The 27,461-nt window shown below is 35.2% G+C and overlaps 1 protein-coding gene across 2 annotated transcripts in view; it reads left to right on the forward strand.

Moving 5' to 3' along the window:
- Abca6 (ATP binding cassette subfamily A member 6) overlaps nucleotides 1–27,461 on the forward strand; it is a 66,763-nt gene that overhangs the window by 11,557 nt on the left and 27,745 nt on the right. For both annotated transcript variants that reach the window (XM_028865272.2, XM_037201202.1), the window contains 15 exons: nucleotides 6,431–6,616; nucleotides 8,327–8,474; nucleotides 9,760–9,928; nucleotides 11,274–11,332; nucleotides 15,616–15,726; nucleotides 16,101–16,276; nucleotides 16,475–16,594; nucleotides 16,836–16,974; nucleotides 17,522–17,612; nucleotides 18,649–18,788; nucleotides 20,995–21,111; nucleotides 22,379–22,562; nucleotides 23,121–23,287; nucleotides 25,413–25,546; nucleotides 26,801–26,938. In XM_028865272.2, coding sequence (XP_028721105.1) covers nucleotides 6,431–6,616; nucleotides 8,327–8,474; nucleotides 9,760–9,928; nucleotides 11,274–11,332; nucleotides 15,616–15,726; nucleotides 16,101–16,276; nucleotides 16,475–16,594; nucleotides 16,836–16,974; nucleotides 17,522–17,612; nucleotides 18,649–18,788; nucleotides 20,995–21,111; nucleotides 22,379–22,562; nucleotides 23,121–23,287; nucleotides 25,413–25,546; nucleotides 26,801–26,938 — 2,079 coding nt within the window. The remainder of the gene's footprint in view (nucleotides 1–6,430; nucleotides 6,617–8,326; nucleotides 8,475–9,759; nucleotides 9,929–11,273; nucleotides 11,333–15,615; nucleotides 15,727–16,100; nucleotides 16,277–16,474; nucleotides 16,595–16,835; nucleotides 16,975–17,521; nucleotides 17,613–18,648; nucleotides 18,789–20,994; nucleotides 21,112–22,378; nucleotides 22,563–23,120; nucleotides 23,288–25,412; nucleotides 25,547–26,800; nucleotides 26,939–27,461) is intronic.

Raw genomic sequence — 27,461 nt, forward strand, 5'->3', positions numbered from 1 at the left:
AAAATTTCAATAGATATTAGAAAATAATGTAAACCCAAGTAAATTGGGCCTCTCTTTTTTTTCACAGAAGTCTTATGCATCACATAATGAAATGGTGTGTCAAAAATATTTTTCTCATAAAATCTTTTGAGATATTTCAAATTTTTAATTGTGAAACTTTTAACTACCTTAAATGAGTAAAAAATATCTTGCTAGGCAACTAGTACTGCTGCTCAAGTTTACTTTTTATTTTATCATGGTGACCAACTAATACTGGTCTCACAGAGGTAAATTTTAAACTTTATGCCACCATATTCAGTAGATGTAAGTGAAGATAATATATTACTACTTAGAATTAAAGAAAGAAAAAGCAAGGGGAAGACTAGAAGGAAAGAAGGCTGATATACAGCTACTCTGTGGACTGCTTTGATTATGATCATTAGAGTCACTCTGGCATCATGGGAAAAGGCCATTGTGAAGCATTGAGCTTCACTGAGGTGCTACTTCAATCACCTTGTGTATCTCTAGTATGAATTAGATATAAGCAAGGGACTTATTCTCTCTTCTATTTTTCTTTAATTGAAAATAGATTCTTTTCTCATTATATATATACCCTCCCTTCACTCTTCTCAGTTCCTCCCCACCCCTCCAGATCCACTCCCTTTCTGTCTTTCATTAGAAAACAACTGGCTTTTAAGAGGTAACAACTAAACATGACAAAATATAACAAGACAAAACAAAAACTATCATATCAAAATTGGACATGGCAACCCAACTAGAGGAAAAGAGTCTCAAGAGGAGGCACATGAGTCAGAGACACACTTATTCTCACACTCAGGACTCCCATAAGATACTAAGCTAAAAGCTATCGTGTATATGCAGAGGATATGGAGCAGACTCATGTAGGCCCTCTACTTGCTGCTTCAGTCTCTGAGCTCATATGCACCTTGCAATTGATTCGGAGAACCTTGTTCTCCTGTCGTCTTTCATTCCCTCTGTCTCTTAGAATTTTTCAGCCTTCTCTTCCAGGGGATTCCCTAAGCTCTGAGGGGAGGGATTTAATGGAGACCTCCCATTTAGACTCTCTCTGAGTAATGTCGGACTGTGGGTCTCTGCACCCATGCCCATCTGCTTCAGGAGGAAGCTTCTCTGATGGTAACTGAATAAGGCATTGACCAATGAGTATAGCAGAGTAGCATTAGGAGTCATGTTATTGAAAATTTTTTTAGACCACTAGTGTTTTGTTTTATCCTAGATCCTTGGGCTACCTAGTCTCTGGTTCTTGATTATCCAAGCAATGTTGGGTATGGGTTCCATCTCATGGAGTGGGCCTTAAGGCAAGTCAGACATGGGTTCGCTACTGCCACAGTTGTTTGCCACCATTTCCCTAGCATATTTTGCAGGCAGGACAGATTTCTGGTCATAGGTTTTGTATCTGGACCCATGCTCCTTTTTTGGTAGCCTGCAGAGTACCTTCCCACACTAAAGTGGCTACAAAGTAGGGGTGAAAGCTCCATGTAGGCACCAGCTTGACTTCTCCATGTTCAAAGAGTTGTTGGGTGTTGTCCTCAGCAATGGGGCCCTATTGTCAATTTACAGAGAGCAAACCTTTGTCTTAGCATCAGCCTGGGTTGTTTGGGGGATTTCCATGGGACCCCCTTAGCCAATAACTCAACTGAATGCAACCCAGTCCCACCACTGGAAGCCTCACCTGATTACAAGAGATGGCCAGTTGAGACTCATATCCTCAATTACTAGGAGACCTCATTAGAATCACCTTCATATATATATATAGCAGGAAGTTTCCACTGCACTGGGTTTCCCATTCCTCAAATACCCTGCATTTCCAGGTATCTCTGCCTGCAGTCTCCCCTCCCAGGGAGATCCATGCATCTAAAACTCTTGTCTTTACCTAACCTCTCTGGGTCTATGGATTGTAGCTTGGTTATTATTTACTTAATAACAACTTATAAGTGAATACATGTAGTATTTATATTTCTGGATCTTGGTTACCTCACTAGGATGATTTTTTTCCTAATTCCATCTGTTTGACTGAAAATTTCATGATCTCATTTTTTTAAATAGCTGAGTAATACTCCACTGTGTAAATGCATATTTTCTTTATCCATCCTTCTGTGAAGGTTGTTTCCAGTTTCTAGTTATTAAGAATAAAGTTGCAATGAACCTAGTTGAGCAAGTGTCTTTGGGATAGGATGGAGCTTCTTCCTTTGGGTATATGCAAGAGTGGTTGGTATAGTTAGGTCTTGAGGTAGATCAAATCCCAACTTTCAGAGGAATTACCATATTGATTTCCATAGTGGCTGTATGAGTTTGTACTCCCACCAGTGATGGAGGAATGTTCCCCTTGCTCCACATCCTTGCCAGCATAAGCTGCCACTTGTGTTATTGATTTTAGCTATTCTGGCAGGTATAAGTTGGAATCTATATGTAGTTTTGATTGGCATTTCCCTGATGGGTAAGGGTAGTGAAAATTTCTTTAAGTGTTTCTCAGGCATTTGAGACTCCTCTATTGAGAATTCTCTGTTTAGATCTGTACCCCATTTTCAAATTGGATTATATGGGGGTTTTTTTGATATGCATTTTCTGGGGTTCTTTATATATTTTGGATATTATTCCTCTATTGATTGTGGAGTTGTTAAAAATCTTTCCCTGTTCTGTAGACTGCTGCTTTGTCTGATTGATGGTATCCTTTGCCTTACAGAAGCTTTTCAGTTTCATGAGGTCCCATTTATTAATTATTGATATTAGTGACTGTATTATTGGTGTTCTGTTCAAAACATCATCTACTATGCCATTATGTTAAAGGCTATCCCCCACATTCTATTATATCAGGTTCAATGTATCTGGTTTTATGTTGAGGTCTTTGATCCACTTGGACTTGAGTTTTATGTAGGGTGATAAGTATAGCTCTACTTGCAATCTTCTACATGTAGATACCCAGTTTGTCCAGAACCATTTGTTGAAGATGATCCTCCTCCATGTATTTCCGGCTTCTTTACCAAAAACCAGGCATTCATATGTGTGTAGATTTATCTTTGGGTATTCAATTAGATAGCATTGATCAATACCATGTCGTTTTTTACTACTATGTCTCTGTAGTACATCTTGAAATCAGGAATGGTGAGACCTGCCCCACCTTCAGCAGTTCTTTTAATGTTCAGGATTGTTTTAGCTATCCTGAGTTTTTTTTTTCCATATGAAGTTGAGTATTGTCCTTTCAGGTCTGTAAAGAATTGTTTTGGAATTTTGATGGGGATTGCATTGAATCTGTAGATTGCTTTTGGTAAGATGGCCATTTTTACTATGTTAATCTTACTGAGCATAGAGATCTTTCCATTTTCTGGTATCTTCTTCAGTATCTTTCTTCAAAGACTTGAAGTTTTTATCATACAAGTCTTTCACTTGATTGCTAAGAGTTACCCAAGATAGTCTATATATATTTCTGTTTTGAAAGTTGTTTCCATAATTTCGTTCTCAGTCCATTTGTCATTTGTACACAGGAGAACTATTGGTTTTTTGAGTTAATCTTGTATCCAGATACTTTGCTGAAAGTGTTTACAATCTGTGGGAGTTCCTGGTGGAATCCTTAAGGTAACTTATGTACACTATCATATCATCTGCAAATAATGATACTTTGACTTATTCCTTTTCAATTTGTATCCCCTTGATCTCTTTCAGTTGTCTTATTGTCTTATTGCTCTAGTTAAGACTTCAAGTACTATATTGAGTAGACATGGAGAGAATGGACTCCTGGTTTTAATGAAATTGTTTTGAGTTTCTCTTCATTTAATTTGATGTTGGCTATAGGCTTGCTGTAAATTGCCTTTATTATGTTTAATGATGTCCCTCATATCCCAAATCCCTCTACAACTTTTATCATGAAGGGGTGTTGGATTTTGTCAAAGGCCTTTTCTGTATCTAATGAGATGATCATATATTTTTATTTTCTTTCAGTTTGTTTATATGGTGGATTACATTTACTGATTTTTGTATACTGAACCATGCCTGTATCTCTGGAATTAAGCCTACTTAATCATGGTGGATGATCTTTTTGATGTGCTCTTAGATTTTGTTTGCAAGCATTTTATTGAGTATTTTTGCATCAATGTTCATGAGGGAAAATGGTCTGTAATTCTCTTTCTTGGTTTTGTCTTTGTGTGGTTTGGGTATCAGGGTAATTGTGGTCTCATAAAATGAATTTTGGCAATGTCCCCTCTGTTTTATTTTGTGGAATAGTTTGAGGAGTATTGGCAGTAACTCGTCTTTGAAATTCTGGTAGAATTCTATGGTAAAACCATATGGCCCTATGCTCATTTGGTTGAGAGACTTAATTGCCGCTTCTATCTCCTTAGGAGTTATAGATCTACTTATATTGTTTATCTAATTTTGATTAACTTTGGTAAGTGGAATACAGATTTTTAAAGTATGTCCTTATGATTCTCGGGTTCCTTTGCTGACTATTGTTATGTCCCACTTTTCATTCCTGATTTTGTTAATTTGGATATTCTCTTCCACCTTTCAGTTAGTTTGGATAAAGATTTGTCTATCTTGTTGACATTCTCAAAGAACCAACTCTTTCTTTCACTGAATCTTTGTATTTTTCTCTTTGCTTCTATTTTATTGATATCAGTCCTCAGTTTGATTAATTCCTGTCTTCTACTCCTGTTGGGTGTGTTTACTTCTTTTTGTTCTAGAGCTTTCATGTGTGCTGTTCAGGTACTAGTATGAGATCTTTCCACTTAGTACTATGAACTTTTTTTTTTAGCACTGTTTTCATTGTGTCCTATAAGTTTGGGTATGCTGTGTATTTATTTTCATTGAATTTTAGGAAGTCTTTATTTTTTTCCTTATTTCTGTCTTGACCAAGTAGTCGTTCAGTAGAGAATTGTTCATTTCTATGAGTTTTAGACTTTCTGATGTTTCTGTTGTTGAAACCCAGCTTTAATGGTGATCTGATAGGATGCAGGAGGTCATTTCCATTTTCTTGTATCTGTTGAGACTTGCTTTGTGACCGAGTATGTGGTCAGCTTTGGAGAAAGTTCCATCAGGTGCAGAGAAGAAAGTTTATTTTGTGTTTGGGTGAAATGTTCTGTAGATATCTGTTAGGTCCATTTGTTTGATAATATCTGTTAGTTGCAGTGTTTTTTGTTATTTTTTTATCTGGATACCCTGTCCATTGGTGAGTGTGGGCTATTGAAGTTCCCCCTATTAATGTATGAGGATCAATATGTGTTTTAATCTGTAGTAGTGTTTCTTTTACAAACTTGTGTGTCCTTGTATTTGGCTCATAGATGTTAAGAGTTGGAATTTCATCTTGATGGATTTTTCCATTAATGAGTATATAATGTCCTTCCCTATCTCTTTTCATTAATTTTTTATATGAAGTCTATTTTGTTAGATATTAAAATAGCTACAGCACTTGCTTCTTAGGTCCATTTTCTTGGAATATGTTTTTCCTACTATTTACCACAAGTTAATAGCCTATCTTTGATGTTAAGTCATATTTCTTGGATGCAGCAGAATAGATCCTGTTTCCCCATTCATTCTGTTAGTCTGTGTCTTTTTATTGAGGGAATTGAGACCATTAATATTTAGAGATATCAATGACCAGTTAATGTTGATGCTGTTATTTGGTTGTTGTTGTTGTTGCTGCTGCTGCTATTGTTGTTGTTGCAGTGGCAGTGGTGGTGGTGGTGGTGGTGGTGATGTGTGTGTGTGTAAGTGCATCCCTTCTTTTGATTTTAGTGGTGTGAGACTGAGGCATTTGATTTAGGAGAACACAGAGAAAGAAGAACTCAAAATTTTTGTTTACTCTCAAAATACTCAAGGATTTTTTTAAAAAAAGTGTTACATATAATTCAAATAGTGCTTATTATAATTATCGACACATGTTATTAAATAAATTACTATAATTCATTGTGATATTTCCATAGAGGCAGATATCCTCTCCTGTTTGTTCTATTCTTGGCAATCTCCATATAGCGTCCTTTCTAGCCCCTTGAGTTTTTCATTATTTTCTGTCCTTTCCTCCTTCCCATCTCTCCCTCCATCCTTCTCTGAACAGTGGTTTCTGTATTTTTTCATCATCTAGGATGTTTTCTGAAGAAGTCGTGTAGATGGATAATTTTCCTTAGTACCCTAATTTAGCTTTGCTTAATTCCCCAACAGGGTGTATTCTATCCTATTCTTGGATTATCTTTCAGCTTTCCCTGTCTCTTCTGTAGAAACAAAAACCCAAAACCCAGCAAATGGGTAGGGCATGTAAGGATCTTATTAAAGAAAAAAGATTGGAGGGCAGAATAGAGTTGGTAGATCTTCACAATCCTCTCACTTTCTCAGTGATAATATCTTGTGTGAAGTAATGAACCTGGTTGTGCTGATGTCCCTCAAAGGCTATTACCTGCAACAGACAATGTCTTTTCTCTTTCAGATAGCTGTCACTTTCCTGGTGGCTGTTTTGTTACAGAAAGCTATCCTCACCAATCTAATCGTATTTCTCTTTACCTTCCTTTGGGGGTGTGTGGGGTTCACTGTACTTCATAAACAACTCCCCACATCTCTGGAATGGATTCTGAGCATTTGCAGCCCTTTTGCCTTCACCTCTGGGATGGCTAAGGTAAAAACATAGGTTATTATTGATGTTTTAAAAGGAATTAATACTTGATGACTCCTTAGAGTCCACTCTGGCCCTAACCAAGAACTTTTACCAGAGTAACTGTCTTGCTACATAGCTAAATTTGCTACATAATTAAAAAATTGCCATTGAATAAAAAATAAAATAAAAACAGCTAGTTTATTAAAAAATTCTGTGTAAACATGTTTTAAAGCACATTGTTGTGTAATTTATGAATCAAGTATGAAAATCTTTGAAGATATAAGTACATCGTATAACAAAATTTATAAAGTCCATCAGTGTACTTATGAACTTTTTAAGAAGTAGAATTCTGTGTTCATTGTGAAGCACCTCTAAATATACCATCATTCCACAGGTAACCATTTTATGAAAATTACCTCCTTGCGATTTACTACCAGTCAAGTTTGGGCTTTGACATACAAATATTTGTTTCATCCATTTTTAAATTTATGTAAACAATGCTACACAAAATATATTTAAAAATTAACTTTTCCACTCAGTATTATGTTAAGTGTCATGCATAGTCTTGTTTATAGCTATAGTATAGTGTTATATACCATCTTCTTGTATGCCTATATTACTTTCTTTTTGATAAATGAGTGGAATTCCAGTGTTTGATGGTTTTTTTGGTGAAACTATTACAGACATTCTTTCATCTGTTTCTGTACACCAGTTCTGTTTGGTGTATAAGTAGAAGTCAGAAAATGGGACTAGTGTATAGAAACCTTAATACTCATGACTGTCACTAAATACTTTCTAAAATGATTACTTTATTTGACTTATATAAAAATGATGTTAGAATATTCCTGCTTTTCTCAGTCTTTACTAACATTTGTTATTGATAAATTTTCAAATTTTAGCCATTCTAATGAATATGTGATTTATTATTGTAATCATTTGTGTTTTCTATACTTTTAATAAAATTGGATGCCTTTGATAAAATTGGATACCTTTTTATGTAGTATCTTTTTGTGTTTTTCTTTTGCAAATTTTCTATTCAGATGTTTTCTTTGAATTTCTACTGAGTTCTTTATATTTTCCTTATTACTTTATAACAATTTCCTACATATGCTGTGTAACAGACTTTTTTTTTCAGTTATTGCTAACTTTTCTCTTTTCTTATTGATTCCTTTGATGAACAGAGATTTAAGAAAAAGGTTTATTTATTTTTATTTTATATGTATGTGTGTTCACCATGTATACACAGTGCACACAGGACCAGAAGAGGGCATCAGATCACCTGGAAGTGGAGGTATAGCCAGTTGTGAGCCCCTTGACTTACTGTACAGTTCTGGACCTCTAAGACAACACTGACTGGAAATGCAAGCAAAGGAAAATTTTTAGCATTTTGCAATTAAACATGGTGTTTCAAGGAGACATTTATCTTCTTAGTTTGTGAAGAAATCTCCTGCAATATGAATGGATATCTTCCTTCTCAAGTGCCTTCTCTGCATCTACTAGACCAATTACATCTCTCCCCTTCATTTGTTACATGCAGAATTATATTAATTTATTTTCAAATATTGACTCAGTCTTGCATTCCTAGTAGCTTTATTTACTTGTATACTGCTTATTATTTACTACACCTTTATTAAAATATTTCTTTAAAAAGTTAACTTGCAAATGAATAATTATTGGTGCTATGCCGTCTATGAGTTTAGGAATTAATCATTATTTTTGTTTGAATCTTAGATTATCTCCCTGGATTATAACTTGAATGGTGTAGTATTTCCTGACTCTTCAGGAGAATCATATGTAATGCTAGTGACATTTTCCATATTGGCTTTTGATGGTTTTATCTACTTGGTTCTGGCATTGTATTTTGACAAAATCTTGCTCTGTAAGTATTAGTGGACTTTTTTCTGACCTTTCACTTATTGATTACATAGAAAAGTTTTTCTTAAGATTATATTAAAATTGCTTTAGAGGTGAGAATAAATGCCTAATCTCAATCTGAATTAATTCAGTCGTATTTTAGAGTAAATAATATTTATGTAAAATTATTCTGATTTTAAAAACAATGATATAATTACTTAAGTCAATTTTGAAATGTAATTTATATATTAATTAAGTTTTGTAACTCTTTCAAGTATCCATCAAAGTGTTTTGAAAGAGTGATAGCAAGAATTTATATCAGAACAACCTGAAAAGGCAAAAAAAGACTCAGAGTAGGAATAGGTGAGGTCCACAGGTCTGGGTGGACAACAGGAGAGAGGAATAGAGGAGCTGAGTCTAAGGACAGTGGATAACGTGTAAGTAAGAAACTCAAAATTAAAAGGCATTGCAGAAGAAAAATGCAAAAGCAATAGTTAGTTCTTACTGTGGTTTGGTTATTACTAGGCCATTACACTGTAGAAACATTTTCTAAATAAATATTTGTTAGCCATTATTCTCAACATTTCCACACTTTGTTTATATTTACAAATATATAAATCATGCAGTTAATTTTCTTTATCTTATCAATAACCAAAAAATTCACATTAGCCCAAAATTCTCTCATGTGTACTAGAATCAGAATGTTCATTTCTGTGCATGACTTTATTCATGCTTGTAATTTTTAATATCCCCCACTTTGATAATAGCTAGTGTTGTCTTGTATATTTACATGTATTTATTTGTATGCCTACTATCCATTTTTCCTGGCTTATATATGAAGATCCTTAATAACAAATAATGTTTAATATCTTTTGTATTAATAAAAATTTACAATATTGTATTTGTCTTGGAAAAGTAATTTCTGCATGTGTTTTCATTCATTTACCTGTATATGAATTTGTAGTTTTCAGTATCATGTTCAATTATATTGGCATGGTCAACATATTTAAATTTATAACCATATCTGTAATTTTTACATGCCATATTAATAATTGTGTTTCTAAAATATTTATCTTCACTTGTCCTCATAGATATCTTTTAGTTTATTTTTTCAATTATTTGATTTATATTTTGTTGAAAATTCTATTGTATAAATTTTTGCAATTTTACTTTAAATTTTCATTGTTTATCAGTTTTCTTCTGAAGGAAAAAATTTTGATGTTTGAAATTTCAAAATATTTTTTCTTTTCTGAGCAAGACTTCTTTATTCATTATACTGATCTGATATTTTATCATTCTTGACTGATTAGATGGGGATGAACACCGTCATTCTCTATTGTTTTTCTTGAATTCATTATCTTGTTTTCGACAAAAGACTAGTAGTAACAAGGTCATTGAGAGAGGGATAGACTCTGAGCTTCCTTCAGATGATTATTTTGAGCCTGTGGCTCCAGAATACCAAGGAAAAGAAGCCATCAGGTAAACACATTTGTAACTGTGCTAATATGAATAAAAGGCTAATGAATCGTTAACTAACAGCTCTCTCTGGGTGGGTGGAAAACATTGATGGGGCAGGCATTGTTGTTATCAGCATCATTTTGAACTGTCCACACTCCACTGAAGTCACCTTTGATTACATCTATGTGGCCTAACCTTGTCGTACCTTGTCTGACTTCCTGCTTCTATCTTTTGGGTTTGTTTTAAAACTTTCATTGTTGTTTTGCTTTTGTTTTTTGAGACAGAGTCTCCGTAGAGCTCAGGTTGGCCTCATACTATGTTTAATAATCAAAGATGAGCTTGAACTTCTCTTTCTCTTTCCTCCACTTCCCAAGTGCTGGGGATTGTAGGCATGTAACCTCACACCTGGCTAAATGTCCTTTAAGACAGAGAAATTGGATGTATGGAAGGCACACCAAAAAAGTGTTATGTGATAGTAAGGGCAGAAGTTTGAACATTTCCAGAAAAACTACAGAATGTCTGCCCCGAATGCAAATGATTCTTCTCCTCTCTGAAATCTGGAAAGTATTATTTCCTCCTAAATGGGAGCTTCTTTATTAAGATAAAATATTAAAGACTGAATGAAAAAAAGAAATAAAAAGGAAAGGAAAGGACATGCTGCTCCTAGGTATGGTGGAGGAGAAAGTTTATTGTAGACGTGTGAGAGAGCACAGCCAGAGGCAGGGACATCTGGGAGAGTGCAGAGTGGGCTTGACCAGACTCAGCTCCCCTATGTGAGGAGACCGGAAGGGGAAGGGAGAGAGGGGAACTAGGTGCTGCAGCCAGGTGGCCAAAGGTACAAAAGGGAAGGGTAACCAAGATGTCTGGATTATATAGGGAAGTTCCTGACTGGGGGATTTAGGGAGAACCTGGGCCGGGCCGGGCCAGGTGCAGCTTTGATAAGTTAAATAGGTATCTCAGCCATTGTCCTGGGTTTGAAACTTAACAAGGGCCAGGTTCAAAGGACATGCAAAGCCAGTGAACATTATAATATACAAATAAGGCCTAAAATAAAATTTCTGATGAGACTTAATCTCTTTTAAATTTTATTACTATTAATAGTCATATTGCTGTACTTGTATAAATGTAAATATGAGACTAAAGCCAAATTGCAGAGACAAAATGAGTCTGGAACTAACGTCTAAAGAATCTCATTTATTTTTTGTTTCAGAAGAAATAATTAATTGAAAATTATTTATGTATCTGAGCAGTCAAATTATTTCAAATGTTATTTGCTATAAAGTATTTTCTACATCCACCGTCATATCTGTCTGTGCTATTTTTACTTGTGCGTATGGGCTAATAAAATGCCTCTTTATTGTTTCAGAATAAGAAATATTAAAAAAGAATATAAAGGGAAGTCTGTAAAAGTGGAGGCTTTGAAAGGTAAAGAAAAATAGTCCATTCTTTACTTGACTTGATCAGTAATACCAAAACCTGGAAAACTTTCAGGAGGAAATGTAAATATACTGACAAAATAAAACAAGAGAAAGAAGCAAGAATCCAAGTAGCCTAACTCAACCACCTGGAACTAATAATAATTCAGAATTTATTATAAAATCTTTCCAGATAGTTCATGGATTTATTAATTTACGAGAATGTGATCATACTGTGAAAAATATAGCTTTGTTTTGCTTTTTACAAGACTGTCATAAACACATTTTCATATTTGTAGTATCAGAAAAGAATGCTAGAATCTGATAAAATTTTTAGATTGTCATAGAACTTACAGTTTATTAATGATGTGTTAGTGAACTGAAATATTAACCAAAACAAAATTAATGAAACCTTTGACAGTGAATTAAACTAACAAATAAATATCCTATGACAAAGAATTTTTATGATTAAGCATATTATAATACTAAATATTCTAAGAAGTATAGTTTTTTTTTGTTTTTTTTTTTTGTTTTTTGGTTTTTCGAGACAGGGTTTCTCTGTGTAGCTTTGCGCCTTTCCTGGAACTCACTTGGTAGCCCATGCTGGCCTCGAACTCACAGAGATCCGCCTGGCTCTGCCTCCTGAGTGCTGGGATTAAAGGCGTGCGCCACCACTGCCCAGCAGAAGTATAGTTTTATATAACAAATATTGAGCAAGCATCAATTAACAGCTACATTTTGGAGGTTCAGTTGCTTTTATTAAAAAATTATTTTTAGGCTGGGCATGGTGGCATCTTTTTCTTTTCTTTCTTCCCCCCCTTTATTAAAAATAGATTCCTTTCTCATATAATATATTCTGATTATAGTTTCCCTTCCGTCTACTCCTCCCAGTTCCTCTCCACTTTCCCTCCCATCTGGAACTACTCCCTTTTCATCTCTCATTAGAAAAGAACAGGCTCCTAAGAGATAACAACGAAACATAACAAAATAAAATATAATAAGATAAAACAAAAATCATCACATTGAAGTTGGACAAAGCAAACCGACAGAAGGAAAGAGCCCCAAGAGAAGGCACAAGAACCAGACCCACTCAGTCACACACTCAGGAGACTCATAAAAATATTAAACTGAAAACACAATAATGTGTACACTGAGGACCCATGTCAAGTCTATGTTTGCTGCTTCAAATTCTGTGATTTCATAAGATTTTTACTCAGTTGATTTAGAGGGCTTTGTTCTAAGTGTCCTCCATCCCCTCTGGTTCTTACACTTCTTTTCTATTCTTTGGGGGTTCCCTGAGCTCTGAGGGGAAGGATTTGATGGAGACATCCCATTTAGAGCTGTGTGTTCTAAGGTTTCTCTCTCTATATAATGTCTGGCTGTGGGTCTCTATATTTGTTCCCCTCTGCTGAAGGAAGAAGCTTCTCTGGTGATAGTCAAATAAGGCACTGATCTATACATATAGTAGAATATCACTAGGAGTCATTTTATTGTTTCATTTTCTTTTTTAAAACCAGTATTATTTGGTTTTTACGCTAGGCCTCTGGGCTACCTAGTCTCTGGTTCTTGGTCACCCAAGCAGTGTTTGAGTATGATATTGGTTGGTTATTCCCACAAGCTTTGTGCCACCATTTCCCTAGCATATTTTGCAGGCAGGGCAGATTTTAGACCAAAAGGTTAGATCAAAAGGGTGAGTTGTTGTTTATATTTCTCTTTTGGTAGCCTGCAGAGTATATTCCCATACCAAAGACACTAGACCACAGAGGTGAAGTTTTTTTGTAGGCACCAGCTTGACCTCTCCATGTTCAATGAGTTGTGTGGTGTTGTCTTCAGCAATGGGGCCTTGCTGTCAGTTTGTGGAGAGTAACTGATAGTCTTTGCAACAGCCTGTGTTGTTTGGAGATTTCCCTTTGACCCAACTCAATTGTATGTAACCCAGTCCCAGTACTGGACGCTTTGTTTGAGGACAAGAGATGGCCAGATGGGACTATGTCTCCCTCATTGTTTGGAGACTTCATTAGGATCACCGTTATATATTTTAGGAAGTTTCCACTGTACTAGGTTTCTATACCACCCCTCAAATGCCAAAGTTTAGCTGTCTTTCCCCACATTCCCTCTCTCAACCTCATCTCCCCTCCCACTCCATACCTGATCTTTATGTATTTTGGATTTTAGTCCTCTATTTGATGTGAGGTTGGTAAAATCTTTTTCCATTCTGTAGGCTGCCACTTCGTCCAAATGACATGTCCTTTGGTTAGCACACATCTTTAATCCCAGCATTTGGGAGGCAGAGGCAAAAGGCTCTCTATGAGTTTAAGGTCAGCTTGGTCTTCCTTGAGAGTTCTGGGCCAGTCAGGGCTACATGGTGAGACCATGTCAAAAATAAATATATAAAGAAATAAAATAAGACATGTGTTTTACAAAAGACTGAATCTTAAAAAGCTAAAGTGGATGGATCATAAACCCCACTTAAGTTTGAGAGTTCTCTATCCATTCTGTTTGCATTGTGTTTATTTTCTAACAACTGGGCACCTCTTAGCTCAGTATTATTTATTTCTTTGATATTGAGTGTTGGAGAATTCAGTGTATATATGAACAATTTCATTTTACCTTGAAGTTTTTCATTAAATACCATCATTTCCTTCTTACATTTGGCTTAGGATTCATTGAAGTAATTTTAAATTTAATTTAAAATTTCAGAGCATATTATGAACTACCTTGGCACTTACCAGAGTAACAAACTTTGTGTCTTTAAAATTTTCTTCCATTTTCAGAATTAGTAGCACTTTAAAAAATTAAAGCATCGTGTGTCAAGACATAAAAAAATATGCAAATGTTCCAGTTGGAGAGTTTCCATGTGGAATTACTCACTGGAAGGCCAGGAGGGAGTTGCTCTCTCTAGGCCTTCTCTTCTTGCAGCTGCTCCTTGTGGTCATTCTGGATCAATTTTGAGAATCTGGTTTTACAATTCCTGTGGCTAAATAATATTGCATTGTATCAGTAACAGGATGAGTGCAACAATCACACCAATGTTTGACATTTAGTTTATTCTAAGTCTTCACTATCCTAAAAATACTAAAATGAATATTTGTTCAATCTCTATTAAGGTCTCCAGAGGATGGGTTTATATGAGCAGAATCACTGAAAAGATCAATATTTTAAAGGTTCCTGACTCATATTTTAAATCACTTACCTCCAAAGTCATAAAAACCCATGCTTATAAGCTATATATTTAAAACAATGAATTATGCTAAGAACTTTATGTGAAAATTTTTATATTTAGTTTTATGAAAGTCAAATTATTTCTTTCACACTTTGCTGATGAGGAAACTGAGTTTTATATTTAATTATTGCTGTGATGAGATCAGTTCCAGGGTAGCCAATGCCACTTTCCTCTTGCCCTTGAAAATGCTATTATTATTTTATTGTATTTAATTTATCTCTTAATTAATCAATTAGTGTGTGTGCACACACGTGCATGATGTGTTTATGAAGTGTGTGTGAGGGGATGCATGGACCCCAGTGTTTAGGTGGAGGTGAGAGGATAATTTTCTGAAATTGGTTCTCTCCTCCACTTTTACATGGGTTCTGGAGAAAAAACTCGGGTTGCCAGGCTTCCTCAGCAAGAGCCTCTACCCACTGATCATCTCATTGGCCCATAACTATGTATTTTTTTTTAATTTAAAAACAACAAATATTCCTGGCTAGCCAAGGCTACACAGCTACATGTTGTCTCAAAATGTTTAAATAAAAACAAAACACAAATATAAAAAGTTGCTAATGTACATTTTTTGTTGTGCAACATCTTGGTTTTTCTTTGTTTTTTTGTTTTGTTTTGTTTGAGACAAGGTCTCTCTTTGTACCCTTGGATGTCCTGGAATCTCTATGTAGACCAGTTTAGCCTAAAATTCTTAGAGATCCTTTTGTCTTCTCTGCTTCCTAAATGTCTGGATTAAAGAAATAAAACTCCATCACATCCAAAGCAACATTTTTTAAGTTATTCATTTTTTAAAAATTATTCATTTGAAAGGAAATGTATTAATCTTTATTTTATAAATATTTTGGTCCCTTCCAGACGTCTGCTAGTCTCTGGATTCTAAACCAATACCATATTGTATGTATTTTACTGAGGTCTGTGTGTCAATAGCATTGTTTAAGTTACCATAGTTCTTCAGAGTGTCATGTAAAGTTTCCATAAATTCATCATGAAGTTCAGTTGTCTTGTTCTGTGTGCAGGACTAGCCTTGTCTAACACTCTATTATTGATAATGTTAATATCTTATACTAAAACAGGCTTGTTCTTTGATATATATGAAAGTCAAATCACAGCAATTCTGGGCCACAGTGGAGCAGGAAAATCTTCATTACTAAACATCCTCAGTGGATTATATGTTCCAACAGCAGGTAAGCAAAAAAGCAATATCTCAAAGACAAGATATTTAATAAGAGAACAGGGGTAGATATATGCCTGTCATTTTAAATTCTGTGGTTTGATGGGTATAATCTTTATCAAAAGTTGCTTCTGGAACTGTATGATTTTGAATATACTTCTCACTTTCCAGATTTCATGGGAATCACTAGTATCTCATTGTGTGTTATCTCAGAGAAAATATATTGCATAGTGTGAGCATGTACTTAGGCTAAGACTAGTAACTGTTAACAAAATTGAATTTTATATATTTGTGAGCATATGCCATGATTTTATTGAATGAGATCTTTAAATATAAATGAAATATGTTACCCTGCAACCTTAAAGTATTCTAACTTCTACTTTTTAGGATTAGTCACAGTCTATAATAAAAATCTCTCTGAAATGCAAGACTTGAAGGAAATCAGAAAGATAACTGGTGTCTGTCCTCAACATAATGTTCAATTTGATGCACTCACTGTGAAGGAAAACCTCACCCTCTTTGCTAAGATAAAAGGGATTCTTCCACAGAATGTAAAACAAGAGGTAGACTGTGTGCTTGTATTATCTGAGCTCCCAACCATTCACTGTATTCAATCATACCACAGAATTCTCTCAGCCATTTATCTTTGTATGAATGAAATTTAGGCAAGGAAATCCTATAAAATTGCCTTCTTTAATGGCCAGTTAAATTTGTAAATGTGGATCATTTTGTGTTTTGGGCTTTGTATGTTTCTTGTATAGGTACAACAAATTATATTGGAATTGGACATGCAAAATATTCAGGATAACCTTGCTGAACATTTAAGTGAAGGACAGAAAAGAAAGCTCACCTTTGGGATTGCCATTTTAGGAGATCCTCGAGTAAGTAAAAGCATGCATGGGAAGAAAGGGTATTTTCAGCAAGAGCCTTGCTCTTCTGCTACTAATGGCGGCAGTGGCAGAGCTTTGAAAGTAGTGTATCAGGTGAGAACCTGCTGTGTTTGCTTCTACAAAGACACAGTACAGTTAGAGTTATTTGTTGTGTTTTACTTATTTTCCATGCTATTATGTGGAAATAGTCAACATGGAGGAGTCACATTTTGACTAACTTTGTCCTCTATAGATTTTGCTTTTAGATGAACCGACTGTTGGACTGGATCCCTTCTCAAGGCAGCGTGTGTGGAGTTTCCTGAAGGAACGCAGGGCAAATCGTGTGATCCTCTTCAGTACTCAGTTCATGGATGAGGCAGACATCCTTGCTGGTAATTGATAATTATATTTCAGTGTTGTGATGAAAACTTTGGGAAATTTATATGTCACATTTATTCCTAGGGTAAGAAACTTGTTCTCATTACCTCAACTCCAAAGCAGTTTAGAGGATATTGGAGTCCAGTCCTGTCCTAGAGTTCTTCACTGGCTGTACATTTGTTGTTGGATTGTGGCCAGCAGTGAAAACTTGTGGTGACTTTTTCAGATCATGTTTACTTAAACTCCCAAATCTTTAATATATGTTTACTTGAAAAATAACTGCCTGTTCCTTATCATTCAGGTATACTTTTATGTAATCTGAAATGATAACTATTTTCCTGTTTAGGAAGTGCAAGAGGAAGCTTAAAATGCTTAGTGTTGGGAGCTCTAATCACATTAGTTTTATGATGTATTTCAAATTTTCAAATGTCTAGCAGGCATGGTTATTTCTCATAGGGCACTTCTCCTTTGGAATTCTGAGCTTTTATTTCTCACCTTTCTTTGCTAGAGAGAAAAGAAATGACTGCTAATATTCCTTCACGTTTGCTTCCTTTTACCCAGACAGAAAAGTGATCATGTCCAATGGGAGTCTAAAATGCATGGGTTCTTCTATGTTTCTGAAGAGAAAATGGGGTCTTGGCTATCACTTAAGGTAAAGAATTTTGGAGAAAACACTAAATAGATATTTTAAAAGGTCTGTTTATTTTACTTGTGTCTGTATGCCACATGTGAGAAGGCCAAAGGAAGACATTGGGTTGTCTTGAGCTGGAGTTGTGAGCCACCAGACTTAGATGCTGGAAATGCAATTTGGTCCTCTGGAAGAGTCTCAAGTTCTGCTAACCACTGAGACATCTTTCCAGCCCAAAGTAACTGTTTTAAAAGTGGTAAACCAGGGGTGGGACATTTCTGAGAGAGAATAGGTCTCAAGTTTTATCTCCGACAAAATGAATTGAAAAAATATTTAGTCTAATTTCTTGGCTTCTGGTAATCTGTACTAATGTCAACTCTAGCAAAATTTCTACTTTAGAAGCCAAAGCTGTCTGTTCACTATGGGAATACTTTATTACTTTCTAGTTTGCTGTTCTGTGCAGCCTCAACTTCAACATTTTCATTCTTCATTTTCCTCATTGGGTTCACATAATATTGCAGTATTTTCATTCTTTCTTAAGAATCCAAGGCAATACTTTCAGAAATCAGTATTAGCAGGGAGCGAATATGGTTCCAAAGAATTCTGACAACTGTGTCTAAAAAGAAACTGAGTGTAGGCTAAAAAGAATTCTAAAAGACAAAAACCTACAGAAAAGTAAAACAGAAATGTCTTGATAATACACTAATTTCTGATAGTCCACTGCCATTTCCCTATGAAATCTCTTGTTTAACACCATCCTAATTGTCTGCTCATCTTTATAGTGTGTACATAACATTCACTACAATGAGAATGAATTGGGAGGCAGCTATGCTCACCCCTAAACCACCAACGCTACTCTGAGCATGCGCTTGTGTATTTGTAGTTGTTCAAAGTTTGTACATATTCTGTGTTTAAATGACAAAATTTTCGAGTTGGTGGATTATTGTTATTATTACTCATTTTGCTTATTTCATAAAGCTAAGAAAAGTAATATTGAAAGAATTTTTTGTGTGGTAGCAGTCTGAAAACGTAATTATTTGTCATTTTTTGGAACTATTAGTTTGTTTATGGATGAAACATGTGATTCAGAGCAGATAGCATCCTTCATCAATCTTCACATCCCTGATGCTAAACTAAAAGCAAAAACCAAAGAACAGCTTGTGTACATTTTGCCTTTGGAAAGGACAAGCAAGTTTCCAGGTAACATATATGACTGTGATGGGATAAAATTAGAGAAAAACCTTGAATTTTGTTATAATTTTTGTTATTTAATGGATCTAAAATTTGTCCTAATCTATTATTCATCAGAATTTAGAAATGAAAATTTGGGTGCACTGTATTTATTTGGTTATTGATCAGTGGAAGCACCAGAGGGGAGGAAACACGTAAGAGGAAAGAGGAAAAACTAGGAAAACGTACATTATAGAGCAGGCTACCATGATAGGCAACGGAACGTAGTACCATTGGAGGAAAATGAGAGTCAGTGTCCTCACAGTTACACCATGGGAGGAAATGGAGAGACTGAGCAGAGTGTGGTTAGGAACGGGTGAAGTTGCAGGGCAGATAAACGGCCCATGGAATTGAAGAGGCTTTGATTAATTGATTATTCACATAATATTTAATTCCAAATACATTGAAAACCACAAAAAAACATCAAAGAGGAAGGAGCTAATGTATGACTTGTATTTTCGTTCTTGGAATAAAGAAGACCACTCCAGAGACAGGTGAACAAAAACAGACCCTAAGAGACTAGCTATGGCGCTAACTTAGAGGCCCAGAAGGTCTTGACCTACCACAGTGCTAATAAAGATGGAAGAGAGTAGGTGTCTGTAAAGCACCTTGATGATGAAGCTAAAAGGTCTGTCTTATGGGATGCATGCAGAGTGTAACCTGTAGATTTTGGCTTCGATGAGTGAGTAGAAGACAATGGTATTTATTATAAAGTAGTGTATAGACTAGTTAGATCACAGTGAGAAGAAAGTATCAGTGTCCTGTTTTAGAATTCAACCTGGGAACGTGTTTTGATTTATCAAAAGAGATTTACAGTACTTACCTATACATAGGATATTGGAAATCAAGGGACAAAATGAGGCATGAATCTGAGGCACTTCAGTATGGATTAGGAACTGGATTTGTGTGTGGGTGGAGCAAGAAGGTTGTTTAGAACTGAAACTCTGAGAGAAAGCAAAGGAGAAGTCATGAAGGATGTAGGAACTGAAAGTTCTGCATGTAGTTAGGTGGAAATGAGATGTGATTAGTCACCCCCCCTTTTTTTTCTGCTGATCTGTAGCCACAGCCCAAGTAAACTGCTTTGTTAAAGACCAAAGGAAAAGAAAAAGGAAAGATGAAGAAAGGGAGAGGGAGTAACAAGGAAAAAAGATGAATTTAAGACTAAATTAGAAAGGGGATTTGGTGGGGTTGGCGAGGTGAGAGGACCAGGAGAGGTTGGACGGAAGAATGTGGTTGAGTATGGAAATACATTGCATATATAATAATTTTCAAAGAATAATTGAAATATTATATTTGAAAATAGTAGAAATAAAGACTTGTTCATCAAATGTAAAATATGAAAGTCTTGGTGACCTAGAAGAGAGCAGCTTCTGTGGAGGGGAATGACATATATGAACCTGAACTGTTTGTAAGATGTGACAGATTAAATGTGGACAAATTTTTGGAGCCAAACTTGTATACAGAGAGGGATGGGAGGAAGCTGTTATTTGTCTTTGTTTGGTGGATACCATAGCATTCTGCCTGACCCAGCAGGAATAGAAGAAAATTATGATGGAAGTGAAAGGAGTTCACTTTGAGAGATCCTTGGGGGATAAAATTCAGAGCATAAGTAAAAGGAGTAGCCTTTGAAGGAGCAGTTGCAAGAGTTACACGCATCCAAAAAGAACCCCAGATACGGGCAGAAGCTTACCTGGGTTTCGTGACTGGTGATAAAACAAACAAACAAACAAACAAACAAACACTATAGTCTTTATGACTGCTGATATTTCCACAGAGAAGTTTGTAGGAAAGTAATAATCTAAGAATACAAGATAGCCGGGAGATGGTGGGCAAGCCTTTAATTCCAGCACTTGGGAGGCAGAGCCAGGTGGATCTTTGTGAGTTCAAGGCCAGCCTGGTCTACAGAGTGAGATCCAGGACAGGCACCAAAGCTACACAGAGAAACCCTGACTCAAAACAAAAAAACACGAATACAAGATAAAGTGAGACACCTTGAAAATGAAGTTTGGCATAATAATTTCTGAGAGTGGTTTTTTCCTTTAAAATTATGATTATATTCCAAAGATATGAAATTTCTGAACATTATTAAATATCATATTTAAGATAAATGTTAATTTATTAGGGTTAGTATATTTATATTGTTCTAAAACTTTATATGTTCCTTCTGTTGACTTAGACTTCTTCAGAGATCTTGATAGATATTCTGGCCAGGGCTTGATGAATTATGAAGTTTCCATGTCAACTCTGAATGAAGTCTTCATGAATCTGGAGGGAGAATCAACTACCAAACAAAGTAAAACTATTTGTATAAGTCACAGAATCAATTAATAAATGACTATGTGTAAAATTAGCTTTTATGACTTTTTAGGGAGTGTGACCCACTGTAAATTTGACATGGGCTGTTACATTTTCTGACACCATCAGTTCAGCTAGCCACAGGTCCATCTTTAGGTGTTGATTCTAACTACTGGTATTGCAGCAGTTCTGTCTCCTGATATTTACTGTTTCTTGGTCACTTTGAAATTGTCAATTGATCAAAGGCATGGGGTCTAAGCATCCTTTCTTATAAAAATTATTTCTTGCTTGTTAAGAGAAAAAGGCCTAAATGGAGAGAGTTTTTTTTTAAACCAACTTCCAGATATTTAATGGGATATAATAGCTGTCATTTTGGAGATCTTCCTTTTACAGGTAGTTTGATCAATGTGGATAAACATTGAGATATACCCATAGCTCCCTCCTGTAATAATTCTTCAAAACAATTGTGATTGACACCATTTTACAGATGAGGATTTCTGATTGAAGAACAGTTAGATGATTTTTCCCAAGCCAAGCCATGCTGCTTATAGCTCACAGATCTGAGTAGCATCGATATGTTCAGTATTTTCAGAGCTAATTATCCTTTCCTAACAAGTCCAGATTATGGATGCCTTAGTAGTAAGTGGTTAAGCATTAACAATTGCTGATCCCTGTGAAAAGGATTATTTTGAACTCCTTCAGAATAGTATGACAATTGAATGTTTTTTTTAAAGTTTTTTTTAATGGTTTTTATTATGTATACAGAATAGGGTGCCAGATTTCATTACAGATGGTTGTAAGCCACCATGTGGGTGCTGGGAATTGAACTCAGGACCTCTGGAAGAGCAGTCGGTGCTCTTAACCTCTGAGCCATCTCTCCAGCCCCGACAGTTGAATGTTTGCCTTTCTGAATTCTGCTTTTGGCATATATTTGGCAGATATTCTCAGGGAGTATATAGAGTTTTGATATTATTGTATGTTTTTACCATGTTTTGCAATATAATGCAAAACATTTTTATTAATCTTTCAATTTTCATTGTGTTGGAAATATAAAATAGAACTATAAAGAAAAAACACTGAAGCCAGTGATAGTGTATAAGCTTCATGAGAGAGTGCAAATGTTATTTAAATAATTACTTTGAATAAAAATGTAAAGTAAGATCAGACATAAAATTATTTTATTAGATATCAAAATATTTACAATTAGAAAAGTCGATTACACCTTAGGATGATATTTGTATGTGTGTGTGTGTGTGTTCATACAGACTTTGAGAAAAGAGAAACAAGAAGAGACTCAGAAAGCTTAAATGAAATGGAACCAGCTTGTCCTTCTCTTTCTGAAGTGCAGAAGACTGTGAGTGTCATGAGTCGCTGGGGAATGCAGGTCTGTGCAATAGCACGGCTTCGCATCCTAAAACTGAAACGAGAGAGAAAAGCATTTTTGACCTTGTGAGTATCAGAGTACCATCAGTTTTTTAAGACAAAAAAATTTAAGGTTCTAAACTATAAGGACATCTAAAAGTAAAGCACAGTACTTAGCATTCCTGCTAGAGAAGAAATTGATACACTATTGATTTTACTGACAGTGGGATTGCCTGTATATTAATTCTTGATTGGGCTTATGAATACACGCTGTTCAGTTTTTGGGGTGTTTTTTTGAGACAGGGTTTGTCTGTGTAGTTTTGGTGCTTGTCCTGGATCTCGCTCTGTAGACCAGGCTGGCCTTGAACTCACAGAGATCTGCCTGCCTCTGTCTCCTGAGTGCTGAGATTAAAGTGTGTGCCACCACCGCCTGGCCTGCTGTTTAGTTTTTGTAGTGAGATTAAATAATGTTTATTTAACGATGCCTTTTAGTACTGTGACATGTTGAAATACTACTTTTAGAACATTAACACTTAAAATTATAGTTGCTATAAAGTAGAATTAATATCTGACAAACAGTTGTAGGCTATATTGCTGAGGACAAATTGCTATATCGTCCTATGGTAACTTTTCTTTATTGCTTAGTCTATTGATTCTTGGAATTGCACTGTTCCCATTGATTATGGAAAAGATGGCTTATGCTGTGATAGTGCAAAAAACCAACTGGGAACTTAAACCGGAATTGTATTTCCTGTCCCCTGGACAACTCCCTCAGGGTCTGCGAACAAGCCTATTGATCATCAACAACACAGGTGAATAGAGATCAGCATTTTAATGCAGAAATAAATCTTTAACTGGTAAAGAGTACATGAGGGGGGCAAAAAAATCTTGGCAGAAGAAAAACGTGCATTTATAGAACACGGCTTCTGAGGAGCAGTGCAGTTTCTCTGATTTTGGAGAGGACAAGGCTGGTGGGAACAAGGGACAAGGGACTTGTCATTGTCCAGTCTAACCTCCGTCCTTTACACCTGACAGCCATAGCTGTTCTGAGAGAGAGAAATAAGCCTTTATCTTACCTGAAGACAGTCCTTAGATCTCTTTGTTCCCACCTCTTTGTTACTTACCCTGTATCATGTATACAGTACATACTGATTGACTTGCAAAGATGACATGTCTACACTTCATGCTCTTGAATGAAATTCAAGATTCAGGAATAGTTACTTTGTTATAACGATTGTATCAGAGAATGGGTAATTGTTGTTTGGTTTGGTTTGGTTTAGTTTGTTTTTTCTGAGACAAGGTTTCTCTGTGCAACAGCCCTAGTCATTCTGGAATATGCTTTGTACAAGACCAAGCTGGCCTTGAACTCACAGAAATTTGTCTGCCTCCAAAGTGCTAGCAGTAAAGTGTGCACTAGCATGCCTGGTAGTAATTATTTTATAACTGCTTAAGTAACTAGAAGGAAAAATTTTGTTTCTTCTGAAGATGTTAAAACATTCACAGTAGCCGTCCTTTCTTAAATTTCTTGCTGATTCCCATTTTCACAGGTATTTTTGATTCAAGATTGTAAAGTGTCTTCACTTTTATTCTTCATTCTTTTTCATTTCATGCTTGGGAAGTAAATTTTCCTGTTTCTTTAAAACTGAAAGTTTTGAATAATATGTTATTTCCTAACATTTAGAATTGTCCTTTGCCCGTCAGATTGTTGACCTCTTATAGCTTATTCTCCATTCAACCTGAGAGTAATACACTGTATTCATTCATTCCCGCCCCCCTTGTGCTCAGTTGTCAAGTATTTTGGGGATTTATTCTGTTATATTTCTTCCTCCTCTAAGTTTCATGTGATTGTTAACAATATGTTCATCTTTTCATATGAGAGAAGATTGACAAACCTTGTTTGGTTTGTATGAATGTGAGCTACCATTATTGTGCCCTATGTGGAATGGAGTTGTGATGTGTGACTGCCCCAGGGGACATGGAAACATGGTTTTCTATGTGTGTCCCATCCCATTTTGGGGAACTTAGATTTGTTTGAAGTTTAATCCTATTTGTCCAATTCTAGAGCTCTATGCAGAAGGAAGGGGCTCTTTTTTTTTGTCCATTATGCTTTTCTTTGATTGTTGCTTGGGGTTACTCCAAGTCTTGCCCTGTTGTTCTTCTTAGACATCATCCCTTATATATGAGGAGTTCCCAGAGACGACTATAGCAGCTATCACTGTGTGGAGCATAGACGGCCCTTGACTGCTCCTCTTGCTCCAGCTCTACCTGGATAATAATGACCCTGACTGTGGCTCAGAGCATGCTTTGATAACTCAGTTATCCCCTTGAATTTTGATGTTGTAGAAACTGGTTTCTTCTTATATCTTTTTCTCCTGTTTGCACCAGGCTGTGGGTTTTTCTCAATTTTTATTTCTCTCTCTCTAGTAGTTTCACCCATTTTCTTCTTTTAGAATACATAAAAATTTTTAATTTGATGGTGGTACTCTTCTAATTTCTCAAGAAAGATACATTATGAAATATGTATGCAAATGTGGAAAACATGAATTGTATATACATTTCTATTTTTAATTTTTGGTAAGAATAGGGAAAAGAGGAAAATGTTATTAAGCTGAATAATCTGTAGTATTCTCATATTAATTTTCCAGAAATTTTAAATTTATACACAATATTAAAGGAAAAATTACAAAAATAGAATTATTTTGTTTCACATATCACATATTAACTTACATTAGGAGAAATGATGATATTAATTCATCATTATGTAAGATTTACTAAATAGAAGATGGATGAGTGAGTGATTTGTCTTTTTAGGCCAATAGTTTATTATGTTGTACATAAAATACATCTCTTATGGTATACTAGGAATGTTAACTTTGTAGGGATCATAAACAATCTGACTTGCTTTCACATTGCCTTCTGTTATTTCAATCATAATAGATTCAAATATTGAGGATTTCATACAGTCACTGAAGCATCAAAACATAGTTTTGGAAGTAGATGACTTTGAAAACAGAAATGGTACTGAAAGCCTCTCATACAACGGAGCTATTATAGTTTCTGGGAGACAAAAGGTATGTTTTCCACACATACTCAAACACAATATCAAAAGGCTACATTTTATTTTTTTTAAGACTTTGGAAAACTAGTGTATAGTAACTCGACTCAGCAAAATATGTGAGTACATATTGAATAAACTATGATATTTTCATGAAACAATGTTTTAAATTAAGTAATTTTGCATTAAAAGGGAATGAGTGTGTTTTTAAACTAAATGACTTATTATACAACAGAATCATTAATGTAATTATGAATTTAATCTTATTCAACAATCAAGTGAATGATATTTTATATATTGAAAAAACACATTAAATTCTGTAATGTCCACATGAAATCTAAAATAGGAAAATATTCTCCATGTGCTATCTTCATATATTTCAAGTTAAGTGAAAGCCATCGGGGAGTCTATCAAGGAGCACATCTGTTGCAAATACATCCTAATTATAAGAAGAACTTGAGTCTCATTTGCATTTCAGTAAAGTTAAGAGACAAAACTAATCAAAAGTATGCCTTTCTTTCCTGCTACAAGTAATATGAGACTAAACTAGAAGTCTTAAAAGATTTCTCATTGAGTTCAGTTTTAATACATTGTGAAAAATGGCATCAGTTTTTGTCAACTTTGGGAAACTACTTGCTTGACAGATGCTTGGTGTATCTTGTAGATTTACTACACAAACTATTGATAGTATTAATATTCAAATAATACTGACCTTATATGATGTGTATGGATGTTTTCATAAACACTAAGAATTTATATGTATGTATATATATATATGTATATATATATATATATATATATTTGAAATTGTAAAAGTGCTATGACACTGTTACCATGAAAATCTCTTTTATTCCATATTTACTTCCTATCTGCTCCCTCACCAGAAACTGACAATATTTCCATGTTAGGGCAGATTTAAACCCTACTTACTGAAGTTTCCTCATCAGCCAAACAGGGATGAAGTGATACAAAATTAGTTACATTAGTAAATTTAGTATTATGTGGATTCTGTTTTTGTCCTACCCACTGTGTAAGGATCTAATATATACAGTCTCACTCAAACCATGTATGAACCCATTTAGACTCCTCTTTCATAGATGAGAAATGAAGGCGTAGAAAAGCTAGTTAACTTGCAGATCAACAAATAGCTAAAATGTGACTGTTAGAACTGTGTGTGTGTGTGTGTGTGTGTGTGTGTGTGTGTGTGTGTGTGCAATAACTTTATTTTTCAAGGATTTTATCTCACTTGTTTGTTTTGGTTTGTTTCAAGGATTACAGGTTTTCAGTTGTGTGTAATACCAAGAGGCTACACTGCTTTCCTATCCTAATGAATATCATCAGCAATGGGCTCCTTCATATGTTCAACCATTCACAGTATATTAGAATTGAGGAAGCTATTTTTACATCAGTAAGTATTACATTCATTTATCCCGAACAATTAAGAAATTGACAGTGAACCTACATTGCTCATATTTAATTGTTGATCCTAAGGATAGTTATTGTGTTCTCATAGTTTATATGCCGCCTGGCTTGTGCCTTCAACTTGTCAGTTTCTTTGCATTGCAAGAGTGATATGTACAGACTGCATTTTTACAACCCTGGCTTTAGAAAGCTTATTAAAGGGAAGCATTGGTGAGAAATAGAAGAACAGAGAAAATGCCATCATGCTTTACAGTCACACTACTTCCTTTCTTTGTCATTCCATCCCAGAAGTGATAGTGACTTCCCATTTCTTTGAGAAAATTTCAGTTTATTTTTTTTGACAATTTCATTTATGTATAGAATGCATTGTGATAATGTTCATTTTAATTATTCTCTGTTACTCCTTTCCTACCTCTGTTGACTCCCTTCTTCCCTAGTAGTCTTAACACCTCACCCTACCCTCACGTGTAGATGCTTTGCATGAAGCATCTTTATGTTTGTGGTTGCAG

The sequence above is a fragment of the Peromyscus leucopus genome, chromosome 8b (genome assembly GCF_004664715.2).
Source record: "Peromyscus leucopus breed LL Stock chromosome 8b, UCI_PerLeu_2.1, whole genome shotgun sequence".
Taxonomy (NCBI): Eukaryota; Metazoa; Chordata; class Mammalia; order Rodentia; family Cricetidae; genus Peromyscus; species Peromyscus leucopus.